Source organism: Micrasema longulum, unplaced genomic scaffold (genome assembly GCF_059751315.1).
Source record: "Micrasema longulum isolate JH-2025_06_02 unplaced genomic scaffold, ASM5975131v1 h1tg000824l, whole genome shotgun sequence".
Taxonomy (NCBI): Eukaryota; Metazoa; Arthropoda; class Insecta; order Trichoptera; family Brachycentridae; genus Micrasema; species Micrasema longulum.
The window spans coordinates 52,630-71,873 of record NW_028278016.1 but is presented as its reverse complement, the minus strand read 5'-3'; the positions used below and the strand labels follow the sequence as shown (position 1 = coordinate 71,873).

Below are 19,244 nucleotides of genomic sequence, written 5' to 3'. Positions count from 1 at the left end.
ACGTCATTTTATTGTATAGTTGGAATGTAAGCTAAAGCAAAAAAATATATAAAACGTGACGCTGGCAAAAAATACCCTCTTACTGGGTGATTCCCAAAAAATATGTTATATGCAAAAAAAATGTCGTAAACATGAACACAATACGAGAATACCAGAAAAATATCATATCTTATCTCTTTCTGATATTAATTTATCAAATATTTTTGTGTACCGTATATTATATTATTTTCACATATATACTTACTGTTAACTAATTTTCATTATTTGTTTTTAACAATAATTTGTTGATACCATTTTTTTTATTTTTATACTTATAAGTATATGAAAATGTATTTATTTTTTTGTTTGAATTCTTTACAAGTTATTTACAATTTGCTTTTTAATTCAATTACTTTTATTATATCCATATAAAATTATTTTTTTCTTTTTTACTATGTAAAGTTTCACTTTTTATTTTGCGTGGCAGTATGCTTCTTATTGTTTCTAAATGTATACAAAAAAGCATAGTTTATCTTTTAATTTTTTACGCACTATGTTTGTACTTAACTGTATATTTTTTGTAATTGCCCCTTGGGCGTATTGTAAAATTAAATAAATAAATAAATAAATATCTAACCTTCTAAAACTAGACAAGGACAGTCGAGACTAATAAACCAGGGACTGAAATTATACAATAAACTACCAGACAAAACTAAACAAAAGACTTAGACAAACTTTTCAAAACATGTAAAAAATATCAGTATCTCAGAGGCAGACGGATGCAAACCCAAACGTCAAATGTTCGACCAAAGCTTAAAGAATCTACTTTCTCTTAGTGATTTCTAATAATTCATTTGTATTTTCAGTATCTAATTATATTGCTTCTTTCATTATAATACTTACATTTTTTCAAAATCAATATACATGATCATAAACTGGATACGAAAATCGAAATGTCAATTCATCAAATTTTGGATTTGCATCCGTCTGCCTCGGAGGTGCAGATATTATAATCAACAACAGAGTATGAATAAAAAAAAATATATTATTTTTGTAAAATTAATGTAATAATCCGTAAGGGTTAATAAATATTTTTTTCAAATAAAAAAAAGGATATAAAAAATTGACTCAGATTTTCGAGACTCAATGGCAAGGAATAATCATTTGAGCCACGAAGTTCACTCTTCACGAAATGTCGATCCTTGGTTCAAATGTAAATGACAACTAAAGTTACGACCATACATTGTCTAAATAGGCTAAAATGGTCGATAGGTTAAACATATTGATGACCTTTTTTTTCATGAGTATCTCCTTTGACGTTACTATAAAGTTATGTTGTCACTTTTTCTGACAACTGTCATTCTAATCATGTTACATTTAAAGAACTATAGGTATGTATTGTACAGGCTTAGAGATGCAAGTAAATTGATGTAAGACGCAAGATGCAAGACGTAAATTACGGTATTTTACCGCGACTTTTGGTAAAATTACGTAATTTTACATCTATATACAGGCTCACAGGTCTCGTGCTAAGAGCTCAGGGGTTCACAACAATTTTAAAAATAAAGTATAATAAAAAACCTTTTTAAAAAATTCAATTAAAAAAAATAAAAAAATATTTATTATAATATTACACTAAATATTGAAATAATCGTAGTTTTACAATAAGTAACTTCAGCCCTAAGGGAAATTGGATACAAAAAATGTTTTATTGCTCGCGGTAAAAATTGAAGCATTCAGTTGTACGGCAAAGTTTCTTGAAAGTGTAAGAAAAAAATATATAATAAAAACGAACTACTTTGACCGGCGTCACTAGTCCATATGAATCAACCAATGATAAGAGAGCTGTGAAATATAGCCGGTTTACTTACCGTAAACGGACCAACTGACATAACTGACAGAGAATAATTGGAAGAGAACCTCCGATGTCACATGCGGAGTAATTTCATCAATACAAAACATCAAAAAATAATAACGTTAAAAATATTATACATATTTTTTAAATAATTAAAAACAATTAAGTCTATTAGCAAATAAAAAAAAAACCACTGAACTTTCTCATTGGATACTAAAAGACATTTTTTTTGTCACCCGCAGTAATAAATTTTGTAAGATGAATATTTCAAGTAAGTAAAATATGACAAAATGTGCATTACCTATAAGGACAGCTATGACGGTGACTATGAGGAAATAGAAGTTTGCTATCCGCCGGAACTGTTCCATCAGGTTCTTGGGTATAAAGGTGAGGATGGTGTACTTGGAGGTCTTGATGGTGTTGTTCTTCTTCCTGTCCGACTCGGAGACCTCCCCCACAGTCACTGTCCGAGTTGCGGTCGCGTCGGAGACGCGGTTTCCCTGGACACAAAATAAAACAACGATTTCGAAAGGAAAGTGAGCCCGTCAGCATATTCGGAAACACGACGCATTATCTATTCGTGACGATTTAGTACCACTTGAAAAATTTTTTTTATAGAGCATGTCATTACAATACCGTTCTCTCCGATCAGGCAGACATTTTTCATCTTTCGTATACTGAATACTCGTATAAAATATTACTTTTAGGCGTTGATAATACGCCTGTATAATTAAATGAGTATGTCATTAAAATAGTATATTCATGTTTATTTTTTGTACCTTCTCCAATATTATTTATTTATTTATTCATTCAAAATTACAAAATTAAATATTTATGAACTTATTAAGGCTTTTTAGGCTATGCCCGTGTCAAGCCACAATAACTAACAATTAAAATACATAGTAAAATTAATTAGATCAAATTATAATGACATAGAATCACAATCTAGAAAAAAAGGTAAATGTAATAAATAATCAAATTCCAAAGAATACAATGCAAAAAAGATAATCAGAAATAATGTTTAATATATAAATTATACAAATTAAGAATCACACATAATCAAATATACAAAATAGTGGTATCATTAAAATCAACAAAATAATAGTAAAATATAGTAGTATTAAAAAAAATATTTTAAAAATACAAAATAAGAGCATCATTTAAATCAACAGAAAAAGAATATATATATATATATATATATATATAAAAGCATAATTGAAATGATAATTGAGTTATGTTTTCTAGAAATTCACTCAATTATAGTAAGAAATGTAAGGAATAGGAGCAATAAATCATATGCCAAATAATAGTACGTACTAAATTAAATTATACAAAAATACATAATAAGAAAAACATAAAAATTATCAATATATATAAAAAGCAAATAAAAGTAAAGAGTATGGAAGGAAAGCAATTATTACATAAGTTGTTTTTTTTTCTTATTTAAATTTTAAATTTATAAACGTACTTATTTATTATATATATTTTATTTTTATTTATTATTATTATTATTTACACTTTTCTATTATTATTTATTATTTTTACATTTTTTATTTGCAGTTTCTGAATGACTAACATTTTTTAACTTTTAAATTAATTTTATTATATTACTGGGTTATTTTAATGTGCACACTTGATTAATAGCATACAAAGCCGTGGATAATGATTCTTGACTGTTTTTAGAATTTAAGTTCCAATGTACCCTTATCTTATATATGAATTATCCAAAAAAAAATCTAAAAAAATACGTTTTCCATTCGGGATATTTCGGAATAATTTTGAAGCTCGTTCGGGCAATCGTTCAATTTCGTAACGCCCTTGAGTAGCGCCTACTGATGTCACTCAACAAAAAGGTTCTCGTTTTCATTGTAGTATATCGGTTACGGTCGGCCTCGTAGTGTAACGGTGTCGTTTGCCAACCATGCAAGACGTCTCGGTTTCGATTCCTGACATCATTGATGTGAAATATTTATTTAAAAGGGTGTTTTGACACTAAAATCTCGGTTGTAATATGTTAATATTCACAGCTTCCCAGGGAGTTAAATCCAGTCCTTGTCTACAAAAATTTGGACAAACTCAAAATATTGTTGATAATCCACCTGGTCCATGAAGAAGTATAGAAATTAAAAATATAAAAAAATTTTAGTCGTTGCCTAGTATGTAGGTGAAATAATTCAATAAGATGAATCTCACTCGCATAAATAAAGGTTTGATTACCTTCTCTAAAATGTTCTTTATCTCTATTGTAATATAATCGCGTCCCTGGAATATATCACTTCCCAAGTATAAAGAGATAAAAATGGCAATATTTCTGGCTAATGCAAAATACCTTGTTTTATATGTACACCGTACACCCTTATTTAGATAAATACATTCTTTTTTAAAAAAGACAATCAATGTAATTAGTTTGAGACCCCTGAAACATTATTTACACACTCGGTTACTGGTAAACATTTATAAATAAAAGTTATAACACGTCTGATTATATTTCAAAAAAAAATATTGATTCAGTTCATACTTTACATACAGTACAAGCACTAGGAAATTAACTTAATACAATATCGTTGGTTACACGGGTTGACAAGCACTGATTTTACAGATTGAGAGGCAGCGGAATTGTTATTCACAACAGGGGGTGATCTCGGGTTCCGGATGGCCAAAACACGTGTGCCTCGGACAACCGAACTAGCTCTTCCTAGTAATATGATGTCTCGCACCGTATTCAGAAGTTAGCCAAAGGGCCGAACAGCCAGCATTCGTACTTCACTGAGTAGGTACTCGGGATCAATTACTAGGATCTTGATTAATCAAATTATATGTCTGACCAAAGAACCCGGAGGTGCCAAACAAGGCAAGCAACTAGGTCAGCAAGGGTTGACAGTATAAAATGACTTTACGGGATGAGAGCCAGGGCGTATCCTAGCACCAAAGATTTCCAGAAAAGGAAAGCAAGCTGGTTCGCTAGGAGAGCCCCGAGTGGGTGTCCTAACCAAAAAGTACCAAGAAGTTAGGTAAGCAGAAAGGTTAGAGGACGACCCGGAATACTCTGACTTCTGGGGCTAGAAATCCGCCTTATAAAGGCCAAAATCGAGGGGGGGGATGAGAAATTTAGGGGTCTCGCGGGGCCTGAGGTCAGCGTGGGTGGCTGAAGGGCATCGCATTGGAATGCGGCCGAATGTGCAAACCTATACCATATGTTGGAGGCGTTGTTTATACGTAACTATCTCGTACGAAAAGGATAACAATATGCGAAAAAATGTATAGGGAAAAAGCGTGTGCTATAAAGTGGTATAAAATTATATTCGTATTTTTATTACTATAATTAAAATGCAGTTCCACAAAGAAATGTCAGTAGAAAAATCAATCTATTATTTACAATCATACTTACTATCTACATTGCTTTAACATTCTCACTGTACATAGAAAATAGGTGCTGATGACATTACAACAATAACCAATGAACCAAAAATTAATCTTTAGTTCATTGGTTATTGTTGAAAAAATATTAAAATATTTCAAATTAAATTTATTTATACTAACGTATACAACATGCATATTGTACTTATGTGTACATCATTTATTCATTCATAATAACTCACGAATTTTATTGTACCATATTAAGACGTTTTTTGACATTAAAATAGCTATTTAAAACAAATATTGATTAAGATAAGAACATTACTTGCCGGTGAAAGGTTATACCCATAGAATTTAAAATAGTCTAGAAACCACATAAGCGCATCGAACAGAAGGCGACTAAACTACTCTTAAAATAGTAGTTTTACGTTTTGACCCATTGGTTTCTTTGTTGACGTCGCTCAGTACGCAACTCCCGATTCGAATTTAACTATGCCGTGTTGTGTCGTTTTAAAGTGTACAAATACTGCTGGGATCTTAAAGAAACAGGATGAGATCACATTTTATGTATAATTAGCAAATGCGTGTGTAAGTAGCAAATGAATTACTTAAAAATTGAATTATTTTTTCATCTGTCAGATTGTTGAAGAAAAAGAAATGAAAATTTTGTTAGTGTTGCCAGGATAGTAAATTTGTTTACCCTACGTAGCTCATCTAATGAAAGAACTAATGAAAATTGGACCTCTCCGATTGAACAACGCCGTGGTGGACATTTGACCGACATTATCTTTAAAACATCAAATATTATTTAACATGATATAAAAATATCCGTTTTATGCAAAATAAAATTTGTTTATATTTTAAGTTCTAAGTTAATTGATTAAATTACTCTTATTAAATGACGCTTTACTTGTCTAGTCTGTTGTGCCAGTCAATGTATCCGCGTCCACAATAAAATTTTAGAGAAATTAACAAATTGCTTTTTTTACCTTACATTTGTGTTGTGATTATATTTTTTCCCATTTAGCAACATTACGCGGCGGCTTTACGAATGCACGCGGTGAAAGTGGGGCAAAGTGAGGGAATTTTCGGACATAGTCCGATGTCTTCAAATATGATTCTACGCTCCTTCTGGACCATTCTTAATTATATGGTTATACCATCGCTTTTCCAGATCGATTTGTGCAGTATCTTAGCGAACATATGGGCATTTTAGTCATTTCGAGGAGAAAAATAACTGGCGAACGCTCGAAACAGTCCGTTCTATCAAACATAGACCAATTGGCCGCAGGTTGAGGGAGCATATGGCCGAATTATTTATTTATCTCTCTCTGAATCAATTATACGATACGCTATAACTTCCCGGGGGTTATCAAGTGAAATTAATATTAATTTTATTCAAACTTTGCAAAATTCTATGATCAAATTGCTACTACATAAAGATGTATACCGCCAGACACAATATTTCAATATCATTGTTTTATAAATCTGTAAATAAATTATCTGTTAGGGCTCTATTTTGGTACAAATTAATTTGTCAGCAAACGTCGCACTCCGAGTATAAACACAAGTTGGTACATGATTACAACACTAGGTTTACTAGTATAAAAGGGCTACCTGTTCCTAGATATTGCAACAAATATGGCAAAAGGACACTGCAATACAGTATACCTAAAATATTTAACATGTTACCAAACAATATTAAAAATATTGAGTTAAATACAGAAGTGAGACGTTTGCTCAAATTATGGTAAATAGAAAAAAGTTTTTTGTATTATTGATAGTTTTTAATTTTTGATAATGTAATATAATTACATTATCTTTTTTTTTTTTAATTTTCAAGTAAAATTATTGTTAATGTAGGTTAAGTGTGAATAATCGATGCAATTTAGAAGAACCTGCTGACGAGTTGTATGTATGCAACTCGGCAGGATTTTAATTTAAGACTATTTTGTAAATATTTTTGAAAAATAAAATTTAAAAAAAAAGTGGAGGTGATTGTCTTTTTAGATAAGTTATGCTACCTACCATTCGAAGAGGTTCAGCGTTAAAAAAAAAGATAATAAGTGGCTACTTTACACGCTGTGTAACATTCACCATTCTGCCAATGTTTAAACATCCACATTTCCTCAACCCTTCCATCTGTTGACTTTTGTGAAGTAAATGAGCTAAAACCTTTATCATTTGGGTGAGTGTCATCAGGCTGAACCAAATCACCTACTAGGCAACGCCTGAAAACAATTTTCCAATTTTATGGATGTTTAAACATTGGCAGAATGGTGAATGTTACAGTGTGTAAATTGGCCACTTAAACCAGCTAATGACAGGTCCTAAGCCCTGTAAATGCCTAGTCTTCCATATTATCTTCTCAAAAATGTTTTCGCTCTATGTTGCAACAAATTTAGGTATGAATAAACTCCCTAGGGAGGAAATCCAGCCAGTCTGCAAACGTTTGGACATACTCAAGCATTGTTAAGCCGAAAGATGTTATTTTTTATTTTTGTATTTTGTATGTACTATCATCGCCACGATTTGTTAGTTTTGTATTTTTTAATTACTCCGCGCGTGACGTCACTAGTTCTCTTCGGTGAGTTGTCCTGATTGGTGCGTTGGCTTCCCGGAAACCGAAAATCTATCACAACATTCTATCGTTGGTTGATATAGAAGAACTTGTGACGTCATTTAAAGTAGTTCATTTTTATTATTATTTTTCACACATTTTAGAGAAACTTCGCCGTACTGTAAATTTAAAATCAACATGAAAAGGTACATGTTGACTACACAACTCAGACGAGACATAATATGACCAGGGCTGGTATTCTGAACGCAAAAGCGCGCGTAGAAAACGCATTTTTAACGCGTATTTACGTACTAAATACATGCTAACAAAGCGATCTCTTCGCGCGCAATAGGGAAATTTCACATACTACGAATACCGATAAAAATATATTAAATGGATTTAGAATAATTAATTGTATTTTTCAAATCAATATGGATATTGTGGAGAAATGTTTTTATGCATAAATGCAACAATAAAAATCAGTAAAAATACGTTCGTAGAAAAACGTGACGTTTTTGGCCTTAGTTGTTGTGACGTCAAGATTCGTGATAATCTTCTAAACAAATTTTAACAGGAACAAATAAACATGAATCGTGACGTATTGGGGGCGTGGCCTATGAAATGACCGTTTTTGCGGGAATTCAAAATTACAAATTTAAAAATATTTTTTATGCTAGGTGCTTACCTACTAATAATTAGCAAAAAAAAAGTTTTTTTAACTGGACTTTTATTACTTTAAAAATGTAATAAAAAAGTGATATTTCCCCAATACATTGTAGAAGTGATATAAATACAAATAATCAATTAAATCTTGGCTAGTTCTAGCCGGTCAAGCTTGCCCTTTTCGTATCGTAAACTCATTTTATAACAACCTACCAGTATTAAGATTGATGGTGACAATACTTCTTGTCGGTAAGTTCACGCTGCCCCTCTGCGTTCACTTTACTTTAGCGTGGCATGCGGTGTACTCGAAGTATACTTTTACCTACCACGATTCGATAATTTCATAAAAAATGTTCTCCGCTCAGTTGATCTTTCTACTCTCTGCGGTGGTTCTGAGTTCGTGCGAAGTAAGCCGGATCGAAACTACCACTCCGCCGACAAATTCTTCCGAAAAAGCCGGGATAGGCAGCCATTGCGGGTTCGAGGCAAATTGCCAACACACCCCAGGAGCTATCTGCGTCAAAAGTAAGTGCTCCTGTCGCCTGGGACTCAAGGAAGATGGCGACAAGTGTGTCCTGGGAGGAGATTGTGATGCAGCCAATAAGTGTGGGCTGGTCAACTCCGTTTGCTCCGAAGGAAAGTGCGCGTGTCCCGACTTGTTCTACTTTAGGAACGACAGGTGCATTAGGATGATCCAGACGGGAGACAGCTGCGAGGAGAAGAAAGATTGCAATGTCATGGCGGACGTTCTGACGATGGACTGCAAAGAAAAAAAATGCTCCTGCCTGGAGGGCTTCGCTCCGCAACAACAAGTGTGCGTAAAACGTGTCGCCGAAAATAACGCCAATTATTCAGCGAACAATCATTTTAAGCTCGCTTTGTTTTTTGTGTTAGTCTCTCTCGCCTTTCATTATAATGATCAAATTGAATAAAACTCGACAGGGATACTTTAATTTGACATGCAATAACTAATAAATAACTTTACCATCGCTTCTCGCTTCCAGGAACAACGTGTATCAAATCATCCAATTACATAGTTTTCTAAAGTACTTATGTGTATTTTCACGTATGTGTTAACTCGGTTCAAATGTTCCCGATTAATAAAATATAACCAAAGTAATTCCTTGTTCTATTTTATTTACGTTTCTCCTTCATGTTGAATCATTAAAAGCTAATTATTATCTTAATATAAAGAGTGACTCTCATTAAAGCAGTGCCCACTGCCATCTTGTTAATATTGGTCTTTACTCTCTACTTGGCTAAATGAGTCTTTCGGGGTTGTTAATAAAATTATTATTAATATTTCATATTTAATTTATAATTTGCATAAATTTATTTGAAGAATTTTTTTATTTAACTTTTTGTACATAATTTTATTTGTACATTGGCGGGCTTATTGCTAAATGGCAATTTCTTCCAACCAACCAATGAAATAAAAGTTTAATTTTTACAATTCAAGTTACAGAACATATTCAATAGAAAAAAATATATTAAAAAGCTAAAGATATATTAAAATAGAAATAAACGTATTTGTTTATAAATTACCTTAAATCAAAACTATTACTCATGGGAAAAAGGAAAAAAGAGGAAAAAGGAAAGGAGGAGAGATTAAGGAAGAGAAGGAGATGTTTCTTCAGACGTGATTTAAACAGAGATAATGTAGTAACATCTTTGATGGTGGATGGGAGATGATTCCACAGTCGAGCCGCATGGACACTATTTGAGTTAGAGAAGAAAGAGGAATTGTGGACAGGTATTAAGTGAGTGCTTTGAGAATTAAAACGAAGAGGAAACTATGAGGAAGCTGATCATTAATCATCTTACCTTCATGTAACAAAAATTATCAAAATACGCTGCAGTTGGTGTACCAATGTTGTGCCCGATTCACCATTAGGTGCGGAAAGAGAATGATGATGATGTGTGAAACAGAAACAGAGTATTTTAGACTCGATGGTTGCTCTCAGGTAAAAATCCCAGAAACAAAATTTGAGTTGAGAAAAGTCCGCCTCGTAGCGTTGTGGTTGGAGCGATCGCCTACCATGTTTGGGGTCCTGGATTCGATTCCTGGGAGGGTCGACACTAAATATTTGTTTATAAGGTCTGAGATATTTCATTGTCCATATACTAGCACCTGGTCCTCGATTATGATGGGAATTAAAATTATGTTTTCTGAATGAAAAAAATAATTGGTTTACATTTTTTTTTCTGAACATATTCAATTACCGGTTACCGACGAAGATACTGTAAATTTTCATACAAATTTACACTATTTCGTGCATGAATATCGATATTCGTTTATACCGTCTCAGTATTTTATTTATTTTTTATTTATAAATTTATTGCAAACAAAATAATACACATACTTAATAACAGGGAATCTATATAAAACCAATTAATGTAAAATAAAAACAGAGTGTTCTCTGTTTATGATAGTCTCCATCTAACATGGCACAGCCTGTTCTAAGATGGATATTTTCTACCTTTAGAGCGTAAGTAGTCCTATACCAATAAAACAATACCATAAAAAAGAAAAACTAAAACTACTTAATTATAAATGCCTAGCTAATCAAATGTAAGAAATTAATTATTAATTAGTAAAATCATTATTATACAAATATAAAGTATATATATGTGCCAAGAATACATGTTACTTAAACATAAATAATGTAGTAAAATATATAATAAAACAAATATAAAGCAATGAAATACATAAAAATATAAATAATATGTGTACCAATTATATAAAGTACTACGTTTATTGGTTTACATATATTTTTCAAAAAAATCTCTCGCTACACTATTTATATGTGCAGTTATTTTTATTTTAAAATTTGTTTTACATTTAGTCTTTTATATTTGGCAATAAATCATTAAATATTTTTGGAGCAATTACATTGTATTGCTTTTTACCAAAGACGCTTGATACAAATGGAACAATACAGTTAATTTGTGTTGCTGAACGAGTTTTTATATTCTGTTGGGTTCTTTTGACCTCACTTAATTTATCATAAAATTTAAGTAGTAGGCACCTTACAAACAATTGTCTTACATCCAATATCTTTAACTCAGCGAATAGATCTTCCGTTAAATACCTTAAAGGCTTTTTGAGAATGATCTTCATGATCCATTTTTGTGCTATTTTTACTGGTTCAAGGATTGAACGAGAGCAAGCTCCCCAAGCTAAATTGCAATATGATAGTTTGCTTTGGCAAAAAGCAAAGTAAATTTGTCAAAGTATATACCGATAAAGATAGCCGTTCATAATCGCGGCCCTGAAGTCTAAAACTGATCACCCTACTTTAATGTAACAGGTGATTGCATTTGATTTAACAATGCAGTGCCCTATCAACCATCAGGTGCGGGTAGAAGTTTTATAATTGATGGTGTGTTTTTAAAAAACAAAATATTTTTGAGTATAAATATCTCAGTGGGGGCCATTTTGTTCAAATAGCTCACTAGTTCGACCCCATCTAGAATACGCTTCTCCCATTTGTTCTCCATTCTACAGGACTCAGATTGACCGTATCGAGTCTGTCCAACACCGTTTTCTAAGAAAAGTGGCATGGTTGCTCGGATTACAAAGGGGTAATTATTCTAACTAACTAACTAACTAACCATCACGCCATTTCCCCAGAGGGGTAGGCAGAGAGGATAGAACGCCACACCACTCTGTCCTGGCACACTTCCTTTGCTTCCTTCACATTCATACATCTTCTCATGCACGCACGTCGATTATTCCGACTTTTCACATGACCTTATTTTGAAATAGAGCAATCTCTTAATCTGTCTTCATTGGAGAGACGTAGAACTGAGATGGACCTTATATGCATTTTCAAAATACTTAATGCTTTAAGTGATGTCCCATCTCTGTTGCAATCAATTTTCTTTCATGTTCCCAACCGTGTCACCAGAAGTCAAAATCTGCTATTTATAAAATCTTCTAAGAGCAACTTTGGTTTTTATGCCCCAATGTCCAGAATGTGTAGATAAGTCAATTCATCACACGACTTGGAATTTTTTGGGATAGATCTTCCGGCTTTTCGTAGATCTCTTCGCGACTAAACAGTGTGGGATGAAGTTGGATTGGCATGGTTTAGCTCAAAGTTTTTGGTCTTTCGTTTTTTTGAATATATTGTATACAATTATTGTTTTGCCCTTGTTTGTCTTTGCCAAATAGTTTTATGTTCTTTTTGTTCAGTTTTCTTGCATTTATGTTTCTTCATGTAACTGTTGTAATTGGCTTAGGCCGTATGTATATAATAAATAAATAAATAATAGGTAGGTACCTAGTACTTATTTTCTTGATACCAAATCCGTTCACTCATAGTATGACAAGTAGGTAAAAAAAGATAAGCATGCGACCTTCTAAAATTTCCAACAAACAAACATATGAATTTATCTTCGTTAATAAGGAAACGGTGTTAAAATTCAATAATCGATGATAGATTTTTAATAACAATGCTTGATTATGTCCAAATGCTTGCAGACTGGCTGGATTTCCTCCCTAGGGAGTTGTTCATAGTAAAAAAATATTTCCACAGAGAGGGAAAACATTTTTGAGAATGAAATATGGAAGTCTAGGCATTTACAGGGCTTATGACCTGTCATTGGCTGGTTTAAGTGGCCACTTTACACACTGTGTAACATTCACCATTCTGCCCATGTTTGAACATCTACATTTCCTCAACTCTTCCATCTGTTGACTTTTGTGAAGTAAAAGAACCGAAACCTTTATCACGTGGGTGAGATTCATCCGGCTGAACCAAATCACATACTAGGCAACGCCTGAAAACAACTTTCCAAATTCTATACTTCTTCTTTTACCAGGTAGTAATTCAACAATGTTTGATTATGTCCAAATGCTTGCAGACTGGCTGGATTTCCTCCCTAGATTGCTTTGTTTTAAAGGAAATTTTAAAGTGATAAGTGACCAATGTATATAAATTTTGTAATTTAAATTTTGTAATTTGTTTTTTTTCAATCTGGCAATTGTAATAGTTCTAACGTGTAACATAAACAAGTTGGAAATAAATAAAAAAAGTAGCATATCTCAAAAAATAGATCTGACAGACAAAATCTGAGGGCTATTTCGACTTCAGTTATTTCATTTCAGGTTTTCAGAAGATATAAGATATGGTATGGCGAATTAATCCACGTGCTACATCAAAATTAACTAGAGATATCGTGATATATTTAGTTTTATTATTGACATGAAATATTAGCAAGTTATAGATCAATTTATTTTTTATGTAGGATTTCCCGAAACACAAGCAGGCATTAATTATTCTTGCGGGTGTTTTTTGTTATATCATTATTGGAATTTCAATTTAGAGATAAGATAAAATACTTAGTTTTCCTACCAGGAAACTGCGCGATATTCGACGCTTTACAATTATTTGTAACAATTTGTAAATATCCTAATGGATAACTCAAACCAATTATCTATGACTCACTCAATGGTATTTTAACATATTTATTATTAACGATGACTGGATTCAACTCCCCGAGAGCTGTTAATATTTAACATATTACAACAGAAATGAAGAAAATTTTAGGGAAGGTAATATAGAAGTCTAGGCATTTACAGATGATACGAAATATTTATTTAAAATGGTGTTTTTACACTAGAATATTTCATAGTCCCTGGACTGGTACCTGAAGCGTAAGACTGATCATGTTATCTTCATGTAACAAAAATTATCAAGATACGCTGCGATTGGTGTACCAATGCAGTGCCCTATGAACTATTGGGTGCGGAAAGGGAATGATGATGATGAGGCATCTACAGGGCTTATGACCTGTCATTGGCTGGTTTAAGTGTCCACTTTACAAATCCCAAAATCGAATGTTGATAAATCCACCTGGTCCATGAAGAAGTATAGAAATTAAAAATAAAATAAAAATTCAGGCGTTGCCTAGTATGTACTTAGTTTTTTATTTTTTTTTACAAATAAAATAACATACATAATTGTATTTTTGTTCCCGCAAAGCTGAGGCTTGTCTGCGGGCTACGTTACGGTACATTTATTTATTTTTAAATTAAAAAAGGTTAATAATTTAATAAGGTGAATCTCACCCGTAAAAAAAAAGGTTTCAGCTCTTTAACTTTACAAACATCATCAGATGAAAAAATTTAAGGAATATAGATGTTCAAATATGGGCAGAATGGTGAATGTTACACAGTGTGTAAAGTGGCCACATAAACCAGCCAATGACAAGTCATAAGCCCTGTAGATGCCTAGACTTCTATATTACCTTCTCTAAAATGTTCTTCATTTCTGTTGTAATATGTTAATATGTATTATTGTTATATTTCATTGCCAATAGAACCAGAACTCTGGGCCCCGATTACAATGGGAAGTTAACTTTTATCTTCAATTTTATCTACTAAGTAAAATTAAGTTTTCTATAGGAAAAGCAGAATATGCACACAATTCTTTATTCTAAACATGTTTAATTATAGGTTACCGACGAAGATACTTGCAAATATACTAATTTTCGTACACAAATATCTATGTTTCTTTATAGACAGTCGAAGATAACTCTGTTAGCATTCCATTGTAATCGGAGCCCTGGACCGCGATCATGATGGGAAGCTAAGAACGTCATACCTTCACCATGACGGTATAGTTGAATATAAATTCTTTCACTTGTATTTTCTATAATAGACCTTAAGAAATAATACTCGAAATACTGTTTTCCAAATCAAGAAGCTTTGAATAATAGATGTAATCGGCAAACTTACTCTAGGAGAAAAAAACCTCGACTGGGTTTAAGATGTTCAAAATATAGTATACTTATGTGTATAAAGAAATAATCTGGAATAATCGGCTAGTTTCTTGGCTCACTGCTGGCGCTGGGCTCGTTTTTATTATATTTTTATTAAACTTTAATTTGATTTATAAGAAATTAACTGGAAATAATGGTAAGCTGCGCATAATCGCTTATTAAGACGATTTGCTCCTGCTATGTACATATGAAATTGTAAATATAACAGAAAAAACCGAGGTTTGACAAAACATTCAACGAAATTAAGACAAGATAATAAAGATTATGAGTCCAACAAGGAAAAACATTTTCACTAACAATAATAAAGTCTAAATGGTTATTGAATACATACTCTTATATCTAGGACACAAAGTCAAACTTGGTAAAGATAGCTGAGTTACCAAAAAGAATAGGGCTAAGTTGGGCTGCTTTCAGTAAGCTCAATTATATTTTTGAAAATAAACAAGTCCCAGTACGCTTAAAAAGACAAGTCTATGAATCGTGTATATTGCCGGTGACGACACATTGACTAGAACCCATGTCTGTGACACAGAAAAGCAGTCAGAAACTAAAATGCACGCAATGATCCCATGGAAAGACAGATGCTCGGTGTATGTCAAAGATACAGACGAAATGAAAAAATAAGGCGCCGAACCGGAGTCGTAGATATCCAGCAAAATTAAAACGGCAGTAGGCAGGACACTCGGTGAGGCAAAATGATGGCAGGGGATACCCAGAATAATCAAGTGGAGACCATTGGCAAACAAAAGAGGTGTTGGAAAGACGCAAAATAGATGGGTCGATGACATTGCTTCGACACCCAGTAAAACATGGATGATAAAAGTGGTGAAAGGAAGAAATGGAGACGTTTGGAAGAGGCCGTGGAGAGAACAAGGCTTAAAAAGAAAAGATCTGAACTATGTTTTTAGTGCTCGTTCAAATCGTAGTAGACAGAAACCGAAAAACTCTAGATCATATCTAGAATATAATGAAAAAAAAATGTTATTTTAAAAAAATTCGCACAAGTATTTGAAATCGTTGTCAAAGTTATATATTGCATGGACATTTTAATCTCCCTAGACATATTCTTAAATATTTTTGGTGGAAAATTTTGACTTGTTAAAAAACTACTATAAAATAAGTGGCATCGTGCTAATAATTTGAAAGGGAAAACGGCAGATACATACATAAGATGATATAATACCACGTCATTAAATTAAAACGAATAGTGTACATGGGTGTGGATATAAATTTACCTACAGTAAATTTTTTTTTTTCAAATAGTGGCAGTTAATTACGTAATTGATTCGGCTAGGTACTTAAAATGTGTATGAACATGGGACAAAAAGCTTACCAAAAGCTTATAGACTTTTTAAATGATATAATATTTCTCTTGACATGTAATAAACTCATTTTGAAACGTTGAACTAAAAGTTACATGTACTCGGTTGAATTCTTCTTTTAAGGAAGGCTTAGTTTTGTTGATCTAATTAACAACAATCATTATTGATAGTCGTAAAATGTAAAATAACATATCAGAATAGAACGAACAGCTGGCTCGGGTATTTTTTATGGCATTTGTTAGAAAAATACTAATGCATAACCCTGATTTGCGTTTACGGTTTGTTTGAAAAATAAATTAATTAAGCGAGTGTTCGGTAAATATTTTTTATATAAAAATGAGAAACTAACTCACCATGGCGGGAGCTATGTGGTGTCGATTCGTCCAAACTAATTTTTACCTGTAGTCATAATAACGCCAATAGAACATAATCTTTTCGACCTTATCTGTTTTGCGATAAACGCGTTTTATTCGAAGATAAAGGATTACGAATATATTATTTTAATTTAAACATTCATCAATCCGAAAATAGGCGCGCGCAAGAACAAATAGAGGATCGAACGCAGGAAATGGAGCGTTGTTAGCAATGTATTTTTTTGCATAGAAAGAAATATACATTAAAGGAAAAACTAGAATGCATTTTGCTGTCACTTCTTGCTGGGCTGCCTGCGGGTATGATACCACACCATACACATACAATTAGCATCTATCTTGGTACGGGTTTACCTACATAGATAGATGTAACAAAAAAATAATATTGGAAAATATACATAGTTCATTGTACTCTACGAGTACTATTAGGGATAATAGATATATGAAAAAAAATGTGCATTGCACATTATATTATTTTGTGTTAAGTGTGACTTTTTCTTAAAATGCAAAATAAAGATTATTATTATTAATACCGATATTTAAAAAAAAAAAAAAAAATATTTGAAGAACGATATTTTCACACATACTAATTTAAAACATGTTATTTTTTAACAATAGTTTGTTCTTAAAAATGTCAAAATAAAGTTATCGTTAAAATCCAGTCATGATTTGAATCAAACGGTGTAGAGTAATGTATTAAGAACAACTAATTAATTTATCTTCAATTTATAATTCATTATTATGTTACATTATAGGGCTAAAAAAAGTATTCAATATACGTGTCTAATATCTGGAATTAACTATTTTTATTTTATTTTATCAAAAAGTTTTTTTACATTTTTTATATACACATTTTTTTGTAATATTTATATCGAAACATTAAAAATATTTGTACTATATTTAATTACCGAAATCGATCAATCGCGTGGAAATTAAAATAAAAAATAATATTTTTAATGCAGTATAACATTCATATTGATATGAGTTATGGTCCCGTAGATAGCTTCGCGGACTCCGGATCATGATGAACGCTATCTTTATCGGTACACATCAAAACGGTAAATAAAAATAAAAAAGTAAAATCTATATTTATGTACGAAAATGTGTTTATTTACATTAAAATTTTAAGTATCTTTATCGGTATCTTGTAATTGACAATGTTTAGAAAAAAATGTATGTAAATAATAATTTTCATACAGTGAACTTAATTTTACCTTTTTTTTTCCTAGAGTATTAATTCAATTTAATATACACATTATTACAATATTAGTACATTATAAGGAAAACAAAGTATTAAAATATATTTTGTCCCGATAAACTATTCATTAATAGTTTGTCATCGGATGCTCAGACATTATTTTTCATTAATAATCAAATAAAAAAGTACAGAAATAATACTGTATACGTATAAAATAATTAACAAAACAGCAAAACCAGATAAAAATAGTTTAAATAAAAAAAATAAAATTAAAGTAAGAAAATAGAGTAAAATAATACAATTAAAATTAAAGAATAGCAATTTACTTGAATATATTTTAAATATAGGAAAAAAAATAAACACATACATAAATAGTGTGTGCTCATAAATGTAATCAAAACAAGATAAAAAATAAAATAAAGTAATTCGAAATTTTCAATTCATATAATTCTACAGACAAAATAAAAATAATAAGAAAATTAAATGTACCTATTAAATTAAGATCTAAAAAATGTAAATAAAATAAGAACTTAATAAAAGAAAAGGTTCACCTAAGAAAATAACAAAAATTTATTCAATGAGAGATAAAAAAATGTTTTACATAAATAATAAATCAATATAGGAACGTTCTGTCTACTAACCACTTAGTAATAAAAACATAATTTAATTTTTATTATGACATGTTTTCATGTCAAGTGGCAACATATTAAATATTTTTGGAACAATATAATCCATTGACCATACATGTGAATTCCCCATTGGAATACGGGCCCACGAGGTCCGAGGTTCGAATCTTGCTCTGCCACTACTTGTTTCCCATTTTCAAACACGTTTTTTTTACGAATACAAGAAAACAACGTTGAAATATAACTATTTGGGCAAATCATTGTAATTTATTATAGAAATAAAAGACGAGTGATACTTTAATCCACAAATTTGGAATATCCAGTGACCGGTTTCATCGCTTTCGCGACATTGTCGAGACTGCTCTCTTTATTAAGAAATTCAATGTATTTATACAAAACAGAGGTAAGGATAGAGAATTCAAAACCATATGAAAGTAAATTAAATTAAAATATTTTTGTCTTAAAGATCATTTACAAAGTGTTTTGGGATATCAAATGAGTTGATATAATGATATTTCTAATGA

The 19,244-nt window shown here is 31.6% G+C and overlaps 1 protein-coding gene across 1 annotated transcript in view; it reads right to left on the bottom strand.

Moving 5' to 3' along the window:
* The window catches only part of LOC148278791 (phospholipid-transporting ATPase IF), a 32,137-nt gene extending 15,221 nt beyond the window's left edge, over positions 1–16,916 (bottom strand). The window contains exons 1-2 of the mRNA XM_088230887.1: positions 16,879–16,916; positions 2,136–2,334 (exon numbers count right to left, since the gene is read on the bottom strand). Of these exons, the coding sequence (XP_088087013.1) occupies positions 2,136–2,334; positions 16,879–16,881 (202 nt within the window). The 5' untranslated portion in view covers positions 16,882–16,916. The remainder of the gene's footprint in view (positions 1–2,135; positions 2,335–16,878) is intronic.
* Positions 16,917–19,244: the final 2,328 nt, after the last annotated feature.